General features: G+C 38.1%; 1 protein-coding gene across 1 annotated transcript in view; it reads left to right on the plus strand.

Annotated features, from left to right (window-relative positions):
• The window catches only part of KIAA1328 (KIAA1328 ortholog), a 175,571-nt gene that overhangs the window by 133,718 nt on the left and 20,566 nt on the right, over positions 1 to 21,287 (plus strand). Inside the window, exons 9-10 of the mRNA XM_050329208.1 lie at positions 2,105 to 2,289; positions 7,929 to 8,037. Of these exons, the coding sequence (XP_050185165.1) occupies positions 2,105 to 2,289; positions 7,929 to 8,037 (294 nt within the window). The remainder of the gene's footprint in view (positions 1 to 2,104; positions 2,290 to 7,928; positions 8,038 to 21,287) is intronic.

Here is a 21,287-nt window from a genome sequence, read left to right on the forward strand (position 1 = left end):
TTTTTTCCTTATGTTTTCTTTGTTTAATTGTGGTATATAGTTAATTACTGCACTATCCCTTTCCCTTCTTGGTCTGCACACCTTTCAGATTGTCATTTTAAGATGTGACACTCTGTCCTTACTTGAGCAAAACTTCAGTGTGAGCTGTTATGTATTAAATACTAAACAGTGAGGTTCTAACTAGTTGCTTATTGAGCCTATAAACGTGAACACCCTTGATTTTGGTTATTTACCATAAATTAGCTTCTCTAACTTCTTCATGATGTCTGTTTCTGTTTGAATTGCCTCTGTCATTGCATTATTTATAACAGAACTCAGTATTCTAGAGGTAACTGCACCATGTAAAAGGTATTGCGGTAATCACCTCCCTTATCTGCAAGCCAAAGGTCACTGTCTTCACATGAGGACTGTAGGTTGTAATTAAATGTGCTTTAAAAACTCAGAAAGCATCCAAATAATGACAACCTCACTGTTTTTAAGTGCTGTTAATCATCCAAGTGCAGGCAAATGGAATTTCAGGTCCTGTATTATCAGAGAAATCTGGTCAAGTATTAGACCTTGAAACCTCTTTAAGCAGCTACCAGGATCTAAAACCACCTCTTGCTTTACTTGGGGTTGCAGGTATTAGTAGGTTAATAATTTCATATAATTCAAATAAGATACTAATTTAGTTCACCGTAAATTTTAAAAACACTTTGCAGTATTATTAGTGGTCACATGGTTTGAAGCCCTAAAGTAAACGGAGGTTATTCAGAGAAGTTATATTCAACACTTCAGCCAGTTATTACAGGTCATAAGCTATTATATACTGTTCTGCATTAATAATACAGGAGTAATACTAATTGTCCAACAGGCTCAGTGGGCCCTATTAAACAATGTCTTATACAGCACATTGATTTGAAACTTTTAATTTAGCTATCATTTTCTGATTTTCCCTCAGATCTACAATAACTTCAGTCCTGTAAGCTTTTAGGCAAAAGATTCATGTGATTCAGCTCCACAAAGCTGTATCCCAGACTCAGTGACAGCCAATGCAGAAGATACTTTGTTATGGTTTTAATTTCTTTTTATAACGGGGCTTTTTATGATGGGTACTGATGATGTGTACATGTTGGGTATCCTCATTTAAACCAGTAGTTGTTTCCCAGAGAACAGAATTTGAAAGCAGTAGGTTGTCTTTACTGAGAGAAAGATGGGTCTCCATAGCCTCGTGTCTGCCCCGAGTGTCTTGAGATTGTTTTGTCTGCAGAGACTGAAGTCATGTTTCCTCCCTATCACCAAATTTGCCTCTTGGCTCCATCCAAGCAGTGTTTATGATCTTGTACTGAAGTTCCTATAGAACTATAATGGTTCTGGTTAACTTTCTCTTTTCTTACTTCACTTGAAGTGCTGCACTTGCTGCACCAAATGCTCTCCCACCAGTTTGCTTGCACATTTTCTATCCTCCTTAAAAGTACCTCTGTTCATTCATCTCACCTCTTTGTTTCCCTTCCTCTTACCCATTTTCTTCTTGAATGAACTTGTCACCATCCCTGGAGGCCTTTAAAAAATGTGTAGATGTGGCATTTAGGGACATGGTTTAGTGGTGGCCTTGGCAGTGCTGCTTTACAGTTGAACTCGATGATCTCAAAGGTCTTTTCCAACGTGAATGATTCTGTGATTCTGTGATCTTCTTTCCTTTTGCAAACTGCAATTTCAGATGTCTCTTCACATAGTCTTCTCTGTTTCCCCTTGATTCCATCAGAGTGAGTGTTTTTTAAACTACTCTTTCTTACATTTGTGGTCCATTGTTCTGGAGAAAGTACTTTGCATGTCTTTATCTGACTTGTTCTGTCCTAACCATTTGGGAAATCCAGGACCTAACGCTTTAGGGAATGTGTCAGAGTGCTGCTGGCTGCTGCTAACCAAAAACTTCTGATAAAGTGGGTTGGTAACTCTTCAAGCCTTAGGCATCCTGCTTTCAGAAATGATAAATGGGTTCAACAAGAGCTCAACAGCAGCATGGTGTTTATGCTTCTGGAGAGTGAAAGTAGGGTAGAGGGCTGGGTGCAGCATTAGTGGGCTTAATGCATCATGTAATAGCTTGATCTTTCTTTCCTCCCAGTGTCCCCATGTTGAAACATGAAGATTATTTACTGAGGACACCTCCAGTGAGCAAGAACTCCAGAACACCAGGGAGCAGTCGTGGGAGCAGTTCGGGAAAGAAAATGGTTGGTTTTGGTGCAAACGTGGAAGATGGGCAAACCCTTCTGATGCAGACCAGGAGGGAAGGCACCCAGTCCAGGAAAGGTAAGGAGAAGCAGTACTGCATTGCAGGGCTGTGAGTGCCATTGGTGGCATTTAGAAGTTGTGTGTATGTGTGTTCAGGAGTGTTATCAGTAAGATGCACAATTGGAGGGAGAGGATTGCAGGTTGTTTAAAACAACCTAAGAGAAGGTAGCTACATTTAAAGCAATAAAAAACATTTTAAATAACAAGTGGTGATCTTGGCTGCTGTTCCTGATGAAAAGATAAAAATAGCCCTTTAGTCTCAAAAAGCTACTTCAACGATTTATTATTTTATTTCCCAGAAGTGCAGTGGGGTTTGCTCTTTAAATGTAATCCTCTTTGCATTCTTTTCCTCCTCAAGTCATGACTTCTCCATCACAACCTGCTATTTTGCCACACGAGGGATATCTGTATTGCTAGAACCTATCCTGCCCTTAGCTTAGTACCTCCACTTAAGGAGCAGAGGAGCAGAGTCTTTCTTAGGAAGAGAAAAGGTTGGGAACAAAAGCTGCTTGGATGTTTCACCGCTGAGCCTTGAACATAATCCTTGGTTCAATTATGAACCAGCTTTTTTTTTTTTTTTTTTTTTTTTTTAACTTGTCAGCCAGTTTGCTGTATATGTCAGCATAAAAATAAAGAAAATGGCAAAATGAGAAGAAATGTGGTGCAGTTCTCAAAGGAACAAATAACTTGTGTTATTGGTTAAGACCGTACCAACATTAAAAAGCAGTCCCTGTGAAGAAACTTTCAAAAGGGTATCATCAGCCAGGACCCAAACAGTGGCTGAGGTTAATCTCTTTCAAGGCACAGCTACAAAAGTTGGAAGCCTGTAAAGGGCTTGTGTCCAAAAAAATCAATTTCTAATTTGAAACAAAATCATTTTTGACTAACAGGGGTTCAGGACCCATTACTTTTGCTGTATAGTCTGCTGACATTTCACACTTTCTGTTGTGCACAATGAATCCTAATAGTCATTTTATAACATTGCTACACCAATCAATTTAAGCAAGAGAAAGCCGTTACAATTCTGCAAAGTTTCAGGGGCAATTTTCACTGATGGTTTTCTTTTATGTTTTTTTTTCAGCTATCTTTTTTTTTTTCCCCCTTCTCTTTTCCTCTTCCTTCTTCCCCCCTCCTTCTCAGTACTGTAGTGATGAAATTGAGACTTTTCACATCTGGCTGATGGGTTTTGTTCCTTGGATGGGGATAGTCCCCAAAACGTAATTTATTTGCCATAGATCTAGGGGAAAAAAAAAATCCAACCTGGCCTCTTCTTCATTCATTCATTTCATTCTGTAGTACTTAGGAGTAAGTTACAAGCTACGTCTGGCTATTTCACATAGCAGCTGAGCTGCACCTATGCTGATTTAGTGATTGTAGCGGTCAGCATGATCCCTGAGGATGGTGGGTATCTTTTGCATACACTTACTGGGTTTGCTAGCTTTGAAGATGTAGAGCTGTGTGGCAAAATTTGACTTACAAATATTGGCACTTGCTGTGATACGAGATAAAGTTCAGAGGAATGCTTTCAAGCTGTGGAACAACCTCAGGTCTATTACTGATTTGAATGGTTGTTTATCACAAGGCAAATTACCTGGCACTAATCACTGAAGTTGAAATCTTCTGTATTTTAGTACCTTTCTAACTGGCTTCCTTCTGTTATATGATTTGGACTCCTTTAGCAAACATACACACATACTTGTTAAGTGTTTTTTTTCCATCTTTGGGGAATCATCATGACCCAGTGTCAAGATTTTTAATTCTAGACAGCCTGGACGCTGTCCTTGCTTTTGCTGGATATTCCCATCTGCTGCTGACCTGGGATTTCTGCTTCAATGCAATGTGGGAAAGGGGAATGAAGTCAACAAGGTGACATCTTGAAGCATGAAAGTTGGTTTATTTAGTCACACCCCTTAAGGTGGCCTTTTAGTCAGAACACAGCAGTGCTGGATACTGTATACAGAAACGTGTTCAACTGAAACTTTTGTGATAGTTGTTAGTTGTTGACCTGTTGACCTATTTTTTTCATGCCTTGATCGTTCTGGTCTGCTTGAATTACATGTTCTTCAAGATGATGACTCTCTCTGAGAACACCTTAGTGCAGTGCTGATATGGGACTTTGGGCTCACTATATTATCTTGGTATGCCACTGGGATTGGTGACTGTATTAAGGGGATGGTACACTCATGGTAATGTCCCTCCAGAGCAACATAGCCACTTGTATCAGGTGTAAAATTATTAGCTGTGAAACTGTTCCCATCCTGGAATGGTGGAAGGCTTTCCTGCCCACAGGACTGCTACCTTCTGTGAGTATAGTGAGTTTGGAAAGGGTGATTTCCTAAAAACCTCACTTTTCCTTTCTCCCTGAAGATGTTTAGTAATGGGGAGAAGAGCACTGTTAACCTGGCCCCATCACCTCATGGAGTGGAAAGGGTCACTTCTGCTCTTTTTTCAGGGTAGAAACTTACTGGAACAACTTAAGTAATCAGTTTTTATTCCCTCACTGTTGATTTTTGTCTCCTATTTCTGTTTGCTCCTTAATTTTTATTCCTGTGCTTTAGCAGGTGTTTGTGTCTTGCAGTCAAACTTTTTTAGTTTTACCAGCAAAACTTTAAGCAGTTGAAGCAATCCTGAAGTCTTGGATTCTTTTAGCAGTAAATTGTTTTTATTGGTGTCACCATCAGCTATGTCAAAATGTACTAAAATCTAACAACTTGTCTAGTTAAAAAGCACTGGAGTACAGAAATGTGTGCTTCCTTTCCTTTCTACTTTGGAAAAATTCTCTTTGGGGATGGGAAACTTAAACTAGAATTTACCCATTGCACTCTGCAATACTGGGCACTTTCCTACATTTCTGTTTAAAGTAGTCCTCTTTACCCCCTTCCTGAAATACTTCTGCATTGGAACAAAAGAAGGAACTATTTTTCCCTTTGTGTCTATGTTGGACATAATGTATGCTTGGTGTTGTGTAGCGCACAGCTTTCCTTTCCATATGTAAAAGAAAGAGCCAGAGAAGGAAAATTATTTTAGCTCATTTTAGCCCTGTACTTTTCCAGGGGCTGATTTTTTGTATAATGTTTATTTTTCAGTAGTTTTTCTAACATAGCTTCTTAGGGATTCAGGATCTGGCACTTCTTCCCTTGAGGGAAGACTCTTCCCTACAATCGAATAGAGCAATTAGTTAATATTAGTGAAGTGCTTTGAAGATGTGAAGTACTATATAAATGTTAAGTCTTATGAATATTACTATTATTCAAGTCATAAAGATTTCTTTTATGATTATCAACCTAGATTTCCCTTTGCTTACTTTCATCCCATTGCTGCTTGAACCAACCTGTGCCATATTTCTTCATTCTTAGTGTTTACACTTTCAAAATATAGACTGCTATATTTTCCCACTTTAGTAATGTTTTAGTTGTCTGTTTCTCAGACAGAAATATACAACTATTTGAGTTGTCTCAAATGATTCTTTACTCTGCTTTAAATCAGTCTTGTACCAAGTTAGCCAAATTGAAAATAGTATTCTTAACATTACCATTTAGAAGACATCTATAATTGCTTTGGGGGTAGCTTGCCTTGCAAGCTTATTTCTAGTTTGTTTTTTACTATTATTTGCTACTCAAGGTTCTTTCCATTGGTGTCAAATTATCACACGATGTAAGAGCTTTTTCTTTTTTCCAAGGGTAAATGTGTCTATTCTTTTTCCCTGTTTCTTGCTCCTTTAGATCATCTGCAATGTCTCCAGTCTCATACCGTCTTCCAACACCTGCAAATCTAATTAATTTGCTGTCATTTGTATCACCCCAGTTCTCTATGACTTTTCATAAATAATTACCAGTCACTTCATAAATTCATTAACTAATTCCCTTTAGCCCTGAAATATATATCCTTCAGACTAAAGACTTTGTATCTTTTTTTTTCCCCTGATAGTTTTTTTTCATCAGCTTTATATAGGCAGGTATTATACATCAACAGGGTCTTCATTATCTTCTACTTGCCAATTTTCTTTTCTTTTATTTTTTCTCCCAGTACATTTTAAAATTATTAGTAGCTTGGACATTTTTGGGATCATTATTGATTTAATCATCTTTGTATATTCACTTGTTCTTTGGCATTTCTTTTCCCTCAATCGACTTGCATGCTTTTATCGAGATGTATTTTTAAACTTTTTTTGTTTAGATATGCACTTATTTGGGTTTTCTTGCTACCCTTGTTTTTTCTCTGTGCAGCTTAACAGCCTCAATATATTTCTACTTAGTTTCTTTTCTTGTTTTCTGTTTCTAGCCCTGGTAATATTTTCAAACTTGGGACTTTGAACAGTCCCCCTGAGTCTGTGTTGACCACTTCTGAGTCCATATATTTTCTTTTTCGCAGAAATACATCTCGTTTGCTACGAATGTAGTATGTTGACAGTGTGCCAGCCTTTTCTCATATTAGGAACTGAATAAATTCTCCCATGTTCACCAGGTTTTTATTACTTTAGTATTAGTTTCTTAAAATCCAGCTGCCTCATGCCACTGTCATGTGAAATTATTTCTAAATATCTCTTATTTGATCATAAAGCCAAAAGTCTAAGCAAGAGGCTTCCAGTCTTTACATTCATACCCACTTTTCTCATCATGGATTGGCACACTATCAAGTTACCAGGGACACACAATCAGCATATATCCCCATGATATTTGCTAGAGATCCTTCACTGATAATTAACTCTTTGTTAGGTGAGATTTTTTTCACTGCGTGATACTGAAGCGCAATTCATTATAGCAGAGTGGTAAGAACCCATTTTTTTATTAGCCTTCCTGAAGTGCACTTTAAAACATATGGGTTTACTAAATTTTATGTATTTGTATAAATCTTAAATCAGTGCAGTATTTTAAATAAACTTAATCCCTTGGACATCTGTAAATTTTGCACTGATGCTGGAATTACAGCCTTGTGTTGCTTCATGTTTCAGCATGGATGATAGATAATGTTGCTGTTCACAGAGCTGAGAAATATTTAGTCATGACAGAATTACATAAAGAGCTAAACACTGGTTTGACTTTAATTTTTGCTGATACTTGTGGTTTTTCCTATACTAACTGTTTAGTTAAATGATGTTGGTTGCACAGAACTAATTAGGCTAGATTAAAAAAGCCCAAACCCACAGGCTTTTGTGTAGTATATCAGATTACTCCTAATTTTCATATTGCCTTTACCTCTCTGCTATTTGTGTAACTAAATCCTATCTATTTGGAGAGGAGAAGAAAGAATGGAGTATCAGTTCTATTTTATTGAAAGCAAAATGCTGTTATACTTACACTTGGAGAAATAACATCTTATAGCACATCTTGGGAGCTGCATCTGTGAAACAAGCCGAATCCTGTGGATGACTGTAAGAAATGATAACAGTGCAAGTCTGTCAAACTTTGGGCAGTAAGATGGAGGCTGTAGTGTGTCCTTTATTCTACAGATTTGATCCTATCTGGCCCTGAAATGGATGCTGTGCACGGTACTGTCCACTGATGAATTCTCTGATTGCAGTTTCTCTGTATATGTCTGGCACTCCAGAAAGGTTTCAACTTTCAGTCCCAGTGTTCTGTAATAATGCAGAATCATGAGACATCTATCCCAAAATTAATAGCCTCTGATGTCTGGCTTGTCTTCACTTCATTCCACAGGGACAACTTCGGGACCTAGGAATGATGCAACCACATCTCCTGGGTTGATGGGCAGCAGCAAAGCGCTTGCAACCACAGCCCTATCACCGATCCAGCATGACACTTCGCGGTAAGATGCTGGGTAATCTCTGGTTTAAGATTCTGCAAACACAACCATCAAATTCTCCTAGATGTAGGGAAGTGGCTGAATTTCTATAATGTTTCATGTTCGCACTAGCTGGATGGTATAAACTAAAACCTGCCATATCCTTTTGACATTTATAGTAAGCCTTAAGTTGCTTTTTAGAATAAGAAAAGCAGGAATATGCCAAGTTCTAACATTTTAATTTTACTTAGATTTTGAACAGAAAGTATTTTGTGTTTCAAGTCCTGACACATTAAATGCCTTTGTAAATAATTTGAATGGACACTGTTAACCCTGTTAGGTTTTACATCCACGTGGATATTTTAGTCCCTCTGTGTTTGCCTGCCTCTTCCCCCAGTCCCATATTTTATCAAATGGCATTTCTTTTAAAACGTTTTGTATGAGAGTTATTTTATGTTTAATGACAAGCAACAAAATCACATTAAGTCAGCAGTTCCTGATTATACTATATATCTGCACTAAATGCACTGGAAAAGCAGCATTATAGCTTCTGCTCCAATGAAAAAACTGAAAGCAGCATTGTTGTTACGCTTACGAGTCTGAAAACAACTTGCCTTCTTTAGGCAGGATTACATCTCTAGTGGTAAATGCCTAGAAGAACAGCACACAATCCCTGCTTTTCTTTGTCATATCCCATGTTTTCTCATAATAAAACCTTCAGTTAAGCAACAAAATAAATGCAGATTGAAATATGAATTTGCAGTATTTTACACCACTAGTTAGGTAACTGTGCAGTGGCATAACAAGAATGTGCAGCTGTTCATAAGAAGAGTTAAATGTTTCTTGGAGGATGAGAGGGCTAGAGTCAGATTTAATCTTCTCTTGGCCCAGTGGACTAGGAAAATGCATGCTTGATATCATCCCTGTATTCTTGGCAGCAGCTGGCAGTTTATTTCTATCTTCTGAGAGAACTTGCGATATATAACAGGTGAAAAACCACTATCAATATTGACAAAATTGTACTTACTTGCTATGGAAACACTTTTTTTTTTTTTTTTTCTTCTGATGGGAGGATTGATAATTCTGGGAAGATTTAAAAACTGAGTTGGATTAGGCTGTGTTTCCCACAAGTAGCTATATGTTTAAACTAACAGAAACCACAAGATTGCCTAAGCATTTCTCTTAAAAGCAAGGGTTACCTTTGCAAGCCAGTCGTAACAGATAAAGTGTGTGTAAAGATAGTGCTTGATGCTGTCTAATAGTGCTAAGTTGAGATTCCATTCAAGTACTGAGAAGTAGATATAATTATTCACATCATACGACAACTGCTTAGAAAAAGGAATTTTATTCAAGAGGATTGATGATCTATTCTTTTCCACAGAGGGGAGTAAAATATTTGTTGAAATATGCTGTTAGAAATCATACCAGGTAAAGTGATCAGTAAAAGGAGTCTGATTAGCTGTCATCCTTAAAGGATTATTTTACCAGTTGATGACAAATTTTGAAAAATCCTGTATTTCTGGAGTGCTTGCTCCCATACTTCCTCACTTGCTTTCCCTCCATTGGTGCTGTAGCTATAATTGACCATAAGCAGCCATGTTGTGCTTTCCCTTACTCATGGCCTTCTCTAATTGAAAATGGTAAATGGACAAGTATTTCTGGGGAGACCTAAAGCTGATTCTATCCTTCATCAAAAAACCTGCTTGGGCAGCAGGTTAGTCTCAATTTATCACGGAATGGTTATAAGCTTAGACTGCAGGTTTAACTAACTAAATTAATCAATATTGAGAATTATTGCTGCTTTTGTGCCACTGAAGTTAGGGTTTGTCAGCATGTTCATTATGATCTGTGATTTGGGGGGGTTAACAGCTTAACCACAACAGTTGGCATGGATCTGAAACTTGCAACACAAAGCCCTAGCCTAAGAGCAAATTTATTTATTCAGCAGTACATGTAAACCTAATTACTTTTGACTATTTAAATTTATAGGACTAGATTCAACTCATGTTTGTGCCAGCTTTAACTAGCACAAACCCTGGCACCAGGCAGCAGCAGCAATGGAAAGCCTGCCAGGGAGAAGGTGTTGGAAAGCGACAGAAGCTCCCTGGCAGTGTGAGGCATCAGGGTGCTAGCACAGCTTCTGGGAAGGGCTGGCTGGATAAGCAGGCATGGCAGGTAGAAGATGTGCTGGCGTGATAGCCTGTCTTGGCAGGGCTCAGCTGGAGGCTTCAGTGTGTTACAGCTACCTCCTGCTTGAAGAAGAACTGCTGCAGTCCTACATTCTTCTCTGTCTCGGGATGAATCATGTCTGCAGCAAGAAATAAGTATCCCTAGACAGTAAATGTGAACCTTGAGAGCCCTAGTGCTAGACCTGTAGAAGGACCAGACTTGAAAAATGAATGTGCACAAGGTGATTTCAGTGATGTCTCTGAAAGAAAAAAGAAACCCAACCTTTCTTTATGTGGCATCCAGAAATGGGCTAATAGTGAATTTACCTGCCCATCATGCTTCTATGTCTGCCTGTCACTGCCTTCCCTAATAGAGCCAAGCTGAAAGTTTGGCTGCTCAATGTTCTTAATCCAAGTGTCTACACCTGTGTGGAGCCCTTGAAATTATGTTCGCAGCAGGTCTGGAAAGCTTTTCTACTCCATGTGCTTATTTATCTAGACCAAAGCCAATACATTTGGGAAAAAAAAAAATCACAGGTGAGGTTAGGGCTGGGCAAGTTTGGAAGAGTAAGTTTGTTCCTTACCCCTAAAGCATAGTTATTCTGATTGTCTTAAACATTCCCTTTTTGGTGACCAGGAACATCTTTCTCATAACTGCTGTTTACCTAGAAGAAAGACTCTCGATTTTTGCTTTTGAGCTGGAGGGACAATGGAAAGGGGAAGCAGTGGCATATTGATGCTTTCATTTAGTAATGAAGAAGTTTTTACATAAACTAGATCTTATCTTAGCTATAATCAGGTGGTGGTTTCAGCAAAACAAGTGTTGTGTTGCACACAGAAGCGAAGCCGTTCTAAATTTAAGTATTCAGCTACGTTTGAAAAAAAATAAATTACAAATTGTACATTCTGAAAGACCATTTAATTTGATTACAGCCCTGTTGCAATTGTCAGGCTCTCCCCACGCAGAAACCGTTGTAGTGTTGAGTTTGGCAGAATAAGTCCTATAACGCTGCAGATAATCAAGCACTTAAAAAGACACAGGCAAAGGTTGTTCTGCTCACCATGGAAACAGATAATTCTCCTGTAGCATTTTTCACTCTGGACATCAAAGAAGGGAGTTTAAGAACAGTTAGGTAAATTAAGGGATTGAGTGATAGTCTGGGATTTCAGCATTAAGCATGTGTTTGGTTGTTGCAGTTTCAAATCAAAGCTTTAATGCTTGCTGAATGCATTGTCTTTGAGTGAAGTTTCTTGTAGCCATTAAAATAAGTGATTTAGAAGTTCTTGCAATACAAATGCTATATTTGAGCTGTATTATTATCTGTTAGACTACAGTGGCCTGTTGGAGTTTTCATAAACAGATTGTATTGTGTAAATTTGTGTTTAGGGACATTTTAAAAACAAAACTATTTACCCAGTTGCCCAGCACATCTCAGGTGAATGTGTATTCAGGGACTTTTAAGCAAATTAATATCTGATGTAAAATATAATGTGCAGAGTTGTATACTTAATAATGCACACTGGAATAGTCTAGAGTAGATCTGTTATGCTGAGTGTTAGGAAATATGACAGTGATGAGATTTAAGCTTTTGCCTTACTTAGGTGGTAGTTGCTTTTCAGATCTGTGCATATTGGATGCTTAAATATGGATATTGACTTAAGATGATCTATGAGGTTCCTTCTGCTGTAGACTCCAAGCAAGCACTGACAAAGAAATAGAATTATTTTTTCCCCCTTAGGATCAGACACCATTCAAGATTCAAAGCAAGCAGGAAACTTTAATTCCAGATTTAACTCTGGAACTTTTAAAGAGATTAAAAGTGTGTTTGGAGTGGGGTGGTGAGTTAGTTTCTGAACATGGTAGGAAACGCAAATTTTGCCTACTCTCTGAGACAGCCAGCAGCTCAAAAAGTCCAATGTAGTTCCATATGCAAGTGATAAAACCAGACATTGGCAAATTAATCTCTCTTATTCACAGTGTAGGTTGTTAATTGTTCTCTCTGCTGGCTGTCGATATAATGTGAAATTTTCATTCCCCATTCAAGATGGAAAAAGTTGTGGCTGAAAATGTTAACATTTGCATTTTTATTTGTTGATTTATTTAAAGGACAGCCTCTCTTACAGCAATCCATCACTCAGTGACACCCCAAATATGAATAATGTATTGTAGACTTGCGGTTACAATGTGTAATAAGTGCCAGAGACAGTAGAAGAATGTTAACTATGTTGCAAATGTAATATTTATCGACTCTTAGTTTATTGCTTTCGAGGTTCAATAATACTGACCATAGGACATTAATATCACTTATCTTGATTTTAGTTGGGCACCTCTGTATGTAGAAATAACCCATCTATCTCATACTTACAAAATAAATGTGAATTTTACAGCGCTTTGTAAGAAGTGCATTGTAGGTTTCTTGGCTTAATGCTCATAGTTCTCCTTTCCTACCTTCTCATTTACTTATGTCTTGACACTGATCCCACTCCAATTGCCTGACCCAGGTGGTGAACACCTCAGCACTCTTCTAGAGGCTGCATTTTGATCTTGTGCCCTAGATAAGATTTGGACCAGGTCTCTGTCTCTGTTAAAGACCAGTGTGACAAGAGGCTAGTTAGGTTTTTCCAGTGCTTTTGTCTGAAAAGACAATGTCTGAGAGGCTAAAACAGAGATAACTCCTTTTTTAGAAAGACATAGCAAATCTAAATCATCTGTCTTTGAGGATCACGGATATCAGACGTAAAAGTGTTTAATTAGGTCAACATTTGTTACAGACATGGCATTTATTTACAGAGAAATTTTTGCTCAGTGAATGGAAATATGTTAGAGCAACTTGGGAAGATTGATATTTAAAATTAATTGGTTTTGAGAACCAAAATTTTATTGATAACCTACATAAGGAAAGAGTTTGCAATAAGACTGTGCTAAGGTAGAAAATCCTTCAGTAATAATTATTCTTGTCTTTAGTAGTTGCTCCAGAATTCTACTTTGGAAGCTGATACTGACTGGGCAAACACTACTCCTTATCTACCCAGTTCGGTTACAACCACTAAAAGGTTTTGAAGTCTCAGGGGTGAAATGCAGATGTGAACCCAGGACTGGGATCTAAACCAAATTTAACAATGGGAGCTTTCAAACCTGTGTTGAAATCAGATTTCACCTGTGAAGCCTGGCTCTTGGGAAACCTGGAATTGGGTTCAGCCATGAAAATGATAAGCCTTGATTATATTTCGTGTTGTAGACATCAAGTAAATTTTGAAGTGACATTCTGTATTTACATCTGAGGTTATCAAATTTAACACATCATTGGCTTCTTTCCTTACTGTGTGTAACAGGAACACCTATTTGTGTCAAAGCAGCCTACCTAATAGCTTCTTTGCAGTAACAGTTTCGGTGTGTCCATTGCTGACAAAGAAAATCATATTGGGAAATTCTGATTTGCAGTGCAAAAGGATTAATGTTAATTGCCAACTGTTGGCTGTAATTGTCACCCTCATTAAAATGCAGAATTATGTATTTCTTAGTTATAAATAACCCTTCTAATTGTACTTGATGTATGCCAGTTTAATCAAAAAGTACACTTGCAAACAAGCAGATATTTGCATTAATCTAGGACTGGATCTTTGAGTCTTTTTTGATCGTCTTTTATTCCAAACTTTGACTAGTTGGGGGAGGTCTATTACAGCTACATATTCTTTACACATTTTTTTTTAGCTCTGTGGATCTGACAGGATTTTGTATTAAAATGAGGGAAAATGTCTTCTGGGAATGTTCAGTGAAACAGAAAACGTGTCAGTTTTGAAGTAGTTGGCAAGGTTTCCATCATTCAGTGGTATGACAATAACTTGATTGTAGTTTGAAAGTAATAGTAAGCAAAGGAAAATAGAGTACAAATCATATTATGAAACCAACTTAACTCTTTATATAATTTTCATTGTTATCCTAATTACTTTTTTTACAGTTTTTTCTCCATGTGCATTTGTATGTTCTTAAATACCATGTTAAATCTTAAGTGAATGTTGGTTCATTGGATGTGATTTCTGTTTGCATTTGTAATCACAGCTATGAAAGCTTAGCCTCAAAATATTTTCAGGTTCCTTCTGTTCCTTGCTCTACTCCTTTGTCAAAAAAAAATAATCTGACTTTATTTTTTTTTTTACTCCACTGATACATTGAGGGCTCTGCATTTTACTTTTAAACATTGTCTTAGAATTAATGTAATGGCAATTTCTACAGAGCTTGGCAAATTAAGATCAGTCTTGGTTTCTGTCTTCATGGTTCTCTAAGCAACTCTTGTGCTCCTAGGACTGTGGTAATTTCTCTTCTCCTCTTTCATAGGCTTTTCCTCTTGGTTTTTTGGAGGTGGGTTTTTGTTTTTTTTTGAGGTGGGAGGAATTGGTGAATAATACTTTACTTTGTAATACATTGTACTTTAAGAAGGCTTTATCCCTAAAGACGCTCTGCCATATTTCTACCACGTTGCTTGTGTTTTAATATACTCACTTTTTCTTCTCTCCTTCACCTGCCTGGGCTTTTCAGGCTGTAAACTCTTTAGGGCAGGATCCTGCCATGGTACCTCTCCGTGGTTGGTTGGTCCATGTAATAACAATGATTAACTGTGATGATAGTATAGTTAGGGTGGAATTCATCTTGCTTATCTTCAGACAACTGAGCTAGTTACCCTTAGCTCCTTTTATGGTCAATGATTTATTTTAGAATCAGCTAAATATCTTTTTGGTGATACCTGTCATCGTGCGAGCTGTAAAATAATCCTGGAGGAATGGCCACTGATACCTTATCCCTTTTGTAGCTGAATATGTGGAACTAAAAATAAGTTCTTTGTCATCTGTATTTTCATTATGGATTGGAGGCAAATGCAGGGTTAACCTATGTGCTGCATGGTCAGTGCCCTGATCATGAATATACTTTTAATGCTCACATTATAAATCAAAGGGCTTAGATATCAAAGATATAAAGCCCCCACTCTGGGAGAGGGAGTGTGTATGCATGATTGTGAACATACAGCATCTTCCTCAGCAGTAGCATGTGAGCTTGTGACGTGATAAAGTATTTAATAAAAATCGTGGTGATGGAAGTTCGACTGCTTTGGGGAGTCCTTTTTAGAAGTGCCATGGCCCGGTGGTGCCCTGTAGCTCGAGTACAGGTGACCGTGGTGCTGCAGTGTTTCTGAGATCTGAGTAGGACCTTGCTCCAGCCATGTCCCATCTCTGCCAGATAAACATTCTGTGCATCAGGAGAGGTCTCAGCAGGCAGACACAGCTCTGTCTTCTCAGTTATTTCCAGCTGATGAGTTGCCTAGTTAAATAAATTCGTGCCTCTCTTGTCACTTAAGGACAGTAACCAGTACTTTATACTACTTTATTTGCCCTGTTTCCAGTTTTTAATCCTCTTTTTTAACCCTTTGTGGTATTCTAGTTCTCTACTTCAATAAAGACACCCAGATTTTGTTCGTGCTACTATGAATAGCATAGCATCAGCATCAAATGTCTCTTCCTTATTTGTCCTTTCTCTAGGCTGCTTATGAATGCATTAAAGAGTTGAGACCCTAACAGATTTCTGTGATGCTCCACTGGTGACCTCTCTGGTCACTTTATAGCAGACTAATTTTAATGTTTTATCTTAATTTCCTGAGTGTTAACCAGTTATCTGTCCATTAATGGATTTTTCTCTTTGTTATGACAACTTTTAAGGCTTTGGTAATAGATTGGCTGGAGGGCTTTTGGAACTCCAGGTAGACTATTTAAAATATATTTTCTTTTTCAGATGCAAAATAATCTTATGAATCTTGTAAAGGTCCCCAGTGAATGAAGACTTAATATGAAGTCTCTGCTAATATGTCGAGTTTGTTGTTTCTTTATTAGAATTTCTGTCAATCTGCTTGTTCTAAACATTAGACCTCTTCATTTGTAGATTTCTGCATCTTTCCAGATTGCTTGAAAAGAACCCTGTGTTTGCCCCAGAACTGAAGCAGTTTTAGGCAATTAGTTACACGCTACAGTTAATAGTTCAGCTGTTTCATACCTGAGCTCCTTCAGAAGTTTGAGCAAGTACCAGCTGATCCCAGCAATTTATTATTGTTCATTCATCTCGATTTGTTCTGTAATTTATTTGCACGACATTTCAACTTTGAAAGGTCTTCTACCATGTCTTCTGTAGCTTCAGAACCTTCTTAAGTTCCTGCATGGTAAATATATGTTCAGCTCACTGAGCTTTTCTGCTATGTCCTTATCAACCTTACCTACTCCTTTATAACTTCATTTCCTCTTAGCTTTAACAGATACTTAGACTTCCTTTTTTTTATCTATTTAAAAGTGGGATTTGTTATTAGGCCTTCTGCTTTCAGCAGGATAACCCTTAATCTTGGACTGGAATTTTTTGTTGGCTTTGATTTTGGCGGATTTTTTAAATTGTGGGTTTGCTTTTTTGTGTTTTTATCTTGTTGGGGCTTTTGGTGCCCCCCCCTTGGTCTATCAGTTTGTTCATTACATTTTCTTTATTTTTACCTGACTGGGCATAACAGTTTACTGTTCCACTTAAACTGATATGACTCCATTTAATCCTTCTGAAGTGTTTCTCAATAGGTTGAATCTTCATTTTCAGAGCCCTAGCATGACTGTTACTTTTAACAGGCTTTCTTATTTTTATATTGTTTCCACTTGTGAAGTGAAAGGCTGCTGTAGCAACTTTTTGCTCAACAGTACGTACTGTATCGGTTGTCACATCTGAGCAGTGCAATGGGCTGCTCCTGATGTGTGAGGCATTTTGTGGAATGAACAGCACAAGAGACAAGGACTCTTCAGCTTGGAAAAGAGGGGGCTAAGTTTAGGATATTCCTGGAAGTTCATAAAATCAAAAGTGACCTGTGGAAAATGAATATGGAACAATTCTTTATTGTCTTGTCTACTGGAGAAACTGGTGGCCATCAAACAGAATTGTGAGATGGCATATTCAGAGCATGTAACACAAAGAGTTCATATCCTGACCTCTTTTCATTATTGTGTTCTTAACTCCACATACTCCAAGACTGACACTGTAGTTTTCTCTGACTTCCACAGCTGAAGTCTTCCTTAATATATGGATTATAATAATGGTTTTTCAATAGCAATCTATTTTTAAGTAACTGTCATCTCTTAACATCCTTGTTAGGACATATCTGATTGGGACAAACCCAGTATCTGGGTTTGCATCTCGATCTTACCATGTTACATTTCTGTCATTAGTTAGATAGGACATAATAACAATTTGGGCCCTGACTTTTTTCCCTGGGTAAGGTAATGAAAGAACCAAGGTATCTTCCACATTTGTGTAGGGAAAGTCATGGTGGTGTTTCAGTATAAAGAATATTGAACTTTGAACTCTTGAACTAAATGCGTTTTTATTTTTTTAGGCTTCCCAGCATTACTTTGGGGAACCCTGAATCATGTAGCATACCTTCTAGCATTCTAATAGAGATTTGAAGAAAACAGGTGCTGTAGTCTCTGGTTACAGATCTTTGTGCAAGCTGAGTGCACCCATTTTTACTGTAGGTATGACTTTTCTCTTCCAAGGCCACATTTCCTTTTCAAAAACACATACTATTGACCGTTGTTAGGTTTGGCTTTGTGGTGGGCTGTGGCTAGAGCACTAAAGCGCTCTCTTCAACATTTAGATAATCTTAAAGGAAAACAGTATCTTGGTGAGTTTTTTACCATTTATTTAGTTGTAGATACTGCTTATATTTAAAAATTAAATTTTTAATAGTGCTTCTAGCTCCGTGGTAATTTGGGGCCATGTATGTTAATTTTGGTCTGGGATGGTGCTCAGTTTATGGCCCGTTAGGGGGTGGGGGGAAGTGATGTTATTTCTTTTAGTCTGAATGGGTTGGGAGGGAAATAATTTTGAAACATGATGGAAAAATAAACCTTTTACTGAAAATAATTTGTATCCTTTTTCTGCCCTGTACTAAGTTTGCTCTGCCTGTTTTAATAGTGGTGCCTCAAGTGTTGTTTTTCACCTTTGGTTCTTCCCACCCGTGAGTTTCAAAGTGTTTTGCTTTGTTACATACTGCTGGAGAACATGGTAAAAATGATATAGTTGAAGATGTCCCTGCTTATTGCGGGGAGTTGGACTGGATGACCTTTAAAAGTCCCTTCTGACCCAAACTATTCTGTGATTCTGTGAAAAAAATTGCTGTTACAGTTCTTTTTTTTTCTCTGTAAAAAACAACCAAAGACATTCTAGAGAACTAATATATAATTTATGTATTTAACAGCTTTTAAAAGATATTCTCAAAGCCTCTAATGCCATTGTACTTTTAACTTTCGTTTTTGCTTCATCTGCGTTGAATCATCTTTTACTACTTAAAACAGAAATTGGGTTTATTGAAACATTTCAGTTCTGATTATTTTTTAATAAAGATGAAGAAGGCTAACCTAATGAAATCACTGGAATGAAATGAGAAAAATTTAAAAAAAAAATTAATAAGCTGAAAACTTGAAGTTTTTATTAAGTCACATTTGGCTGTATGTTTCTCTGTGTGTACTGTCTTGGATCAGTAGGATGAGAAACATGTCTTGTAAAAAATGACCTTTGCACTGTTAGGCTGACTTTTTCTGTTACATTTCCAGAAGGGTTACTGGAAACGCGTTACCAGTAGTTCTTACATGAGTTAACTTCTGTGCCTGTGATCACAAAATTGTGGTTTGAGATGAGTGGTAGGACTGAATTTTGATTTTTGAATTTCTTTTTTTCCCCCCATACTTCAAACCTCTAAATATATTTTGTAGAATACGTGTAGGTCCTTCAATCTGTTAGGTACCTGTGAGACATCATAATATACAAGCAGCTTTATGATTTATGAGTTTGCAGACTTTTTCATACTCTTAGAAACAAGAAGCTTCGTGCTTCATGCAGACTATTTGTTAATTCCCTGTGGCACTGCATCGGTGTATCTGTAGTACAAAGGGTGCTGTTTGTAACTGGCTTTGCAAGTCTCCAGTCTGATGTGGCACAGCCTTTTAAGTGTCTTTGCCCCTGTCCCAAGTTCTGCCCAGAATTTTTAAAGCTCCTCTCTTGTTCCAATGACCTTGTCCTTGCTGAGGAGCCTATATTCTTCCAGCAGTGCCTTTTCTTTTTACTGTAACAGGTGAAGCAATTCCTAGAAGGACTTTAACAGGGCTCCAGCTGCTGCTCATCCCAGCTTCTGCTTGACTCTGTTAATTGCTCTGTGCATCCCTGTTCTTACCCATATGCTTGGAATTTTGAACCTGTATATCTGCCTCGTTTGTAGGCAACAAACCGACCCCATAAGAGAGTTGTCCTCTCCCTCCCCTTCCCTTGCCAAGTTCAAATCTCTTTCAGTCTTTTTCATATCTCCTAATGGCCTCTCAGCATCTAGATTTCCAGGCATGAAAGAAAAGCCTGTTTTCTTAACTCAGCTTGCAGTGACAGCTAGATACAACTCTGATGAGCATCTTAAGGGGTGTCTAGATCACGAGAATGTACAGGCCTATTGTAATTATCTGTACATTTTTCTTGCTCTCTCTCCTTCTGTTTTGTTAAGAACTTTTTAGCAGCAGACCGTTTCTACCAGTGCACAAACCGTAACATCACATGACATTGACTTTACTCAAACCAGAAGATTTTTGTGCCAAGGTTGTAACATTGTATCATTACTTCATTGTATCTGTGTGAAAATTTTAATTTCACGCCCTGTGGACTTCACTGTCTCTGTGCACTCTGATCGTGTTGTTGCATAGAAGGGTAAGTCCCTGGGTCACATTCATTTTGTAGCATATTTTTTGGGGGGGTTTTTTTGGTTGGTTGGGGGGGTTTTTTGTTTGTTTTTTGGGTTTTTTTTTAAGTTCTATTTCTTTCGTGAGCTCTTGCTGTAAAGCTTGGGATTTCTGCCAGGAAAATATTTGCAAGCTTAAATACTAAAACTATTTTTCCTAAGTTTTTTACAGTGTGTCTCTGATCATTTTATTAAAGAAGAAAAACTTGTATGGGGTTTTGGGCTACACTATGATAAGTTCATATAAGAACAGATGCAAGTGATTTGGTGAAGTATATGGGAAAGGGAGGGAAAACCCTTGTTTAAATATATCAATAATCCAATAATCCTGGTTTTAATGAGTTGCAAACTTTTCTGGCTAGAAACTCCTTTGTTTATGTTTGGATTGGTTTTTGGAGCTTCCTGGTTTGCAGGCATTGGTATTTTAAGCTTCCTTGATTGTACTATGCCCGTATTGCAGGGGTAGGTCAGTGCCCAGTCCTTGATAGTCAGTCCTTGCTCTTTTGTCTGTGTTGATGAAGAACAGTACTTCACTACGAACTCACAGAGTAGCGGAGTTGGAAGGCACCCTCCAAGTCCCTGTTTGGAGCAGTCAAATCTGGCACATGCTGGTGCCTCCAGTTATTTTTCTCCAAGTTCAAGACCTGAAGTTTCCTCTTGTTGCATGTTGTGAGATTCTTGTGGACCCATTTCTCCTGCCTGCTGAGGTCCCCCTCTGCACACTTTCTGGCCTCTCTCAGTCTATGTCTCTCAGTCTATATTCTGAAGAATATGAGAGTAGGAGGCTTAGTTTCTTGAGCTGTTAAATACCCTGCCTTGTTTCGTAGCCTATTAATGACCTTATGTAGTTTCTAACAGAATCATGACTGTCCGCAGGTGTGTGGTTATCGAAAAGTAATCCTGCAGCGGTCGAGATCATCTTTGCTAGTTACTGCTGGGAATGAACAAACTAAAATTTCACTTCCCTGCCCATCTGTTCAGCAGCTGAAAGTAGGTAATTTATCTCAGTGGGACACCTACCACCTGTGTAAAGTTTTTGAAAGAGGTTGTTAGCGTGCAGTGACTGCAGCCAAGGGACACCAGGCCTGAGCACCTCTCACTCTGAGCCTTACTGCTGTTTTTTTCTGTAGGGTGCCTTACAACCTGGTACTTGCACAGTGTCAGACCTGTTCTGTGCCTGTATTCCTGTGAAGCTTACGAGGACTCTACCTGCTTTGCCACACAACCTGCTCTGGTGCCAGCTGTGTGCAAGCCCCTCTTTGACATGCTAAACCAGGCACCACCAACATGTCGTAATTTTTACAGCTACTGTTTT

This window comes from Myiozetetes cayanensis, unplaced genomic scaffold, assembly GCF_022539395.1.
Source record: "Myiozetetes cayanensis isolate MyiCay16 unplaced genomic scaffold, myiCay2020 scf4, whole genome shotgun sequence".
NCBI classification, from domain to species: domain Eukaryota; kingdom Metazoa; phylum Chordata; class Aves; order Passeriformes; family Tyrannidae; genus Myiozetetes; species Myiozetetes cayanensis.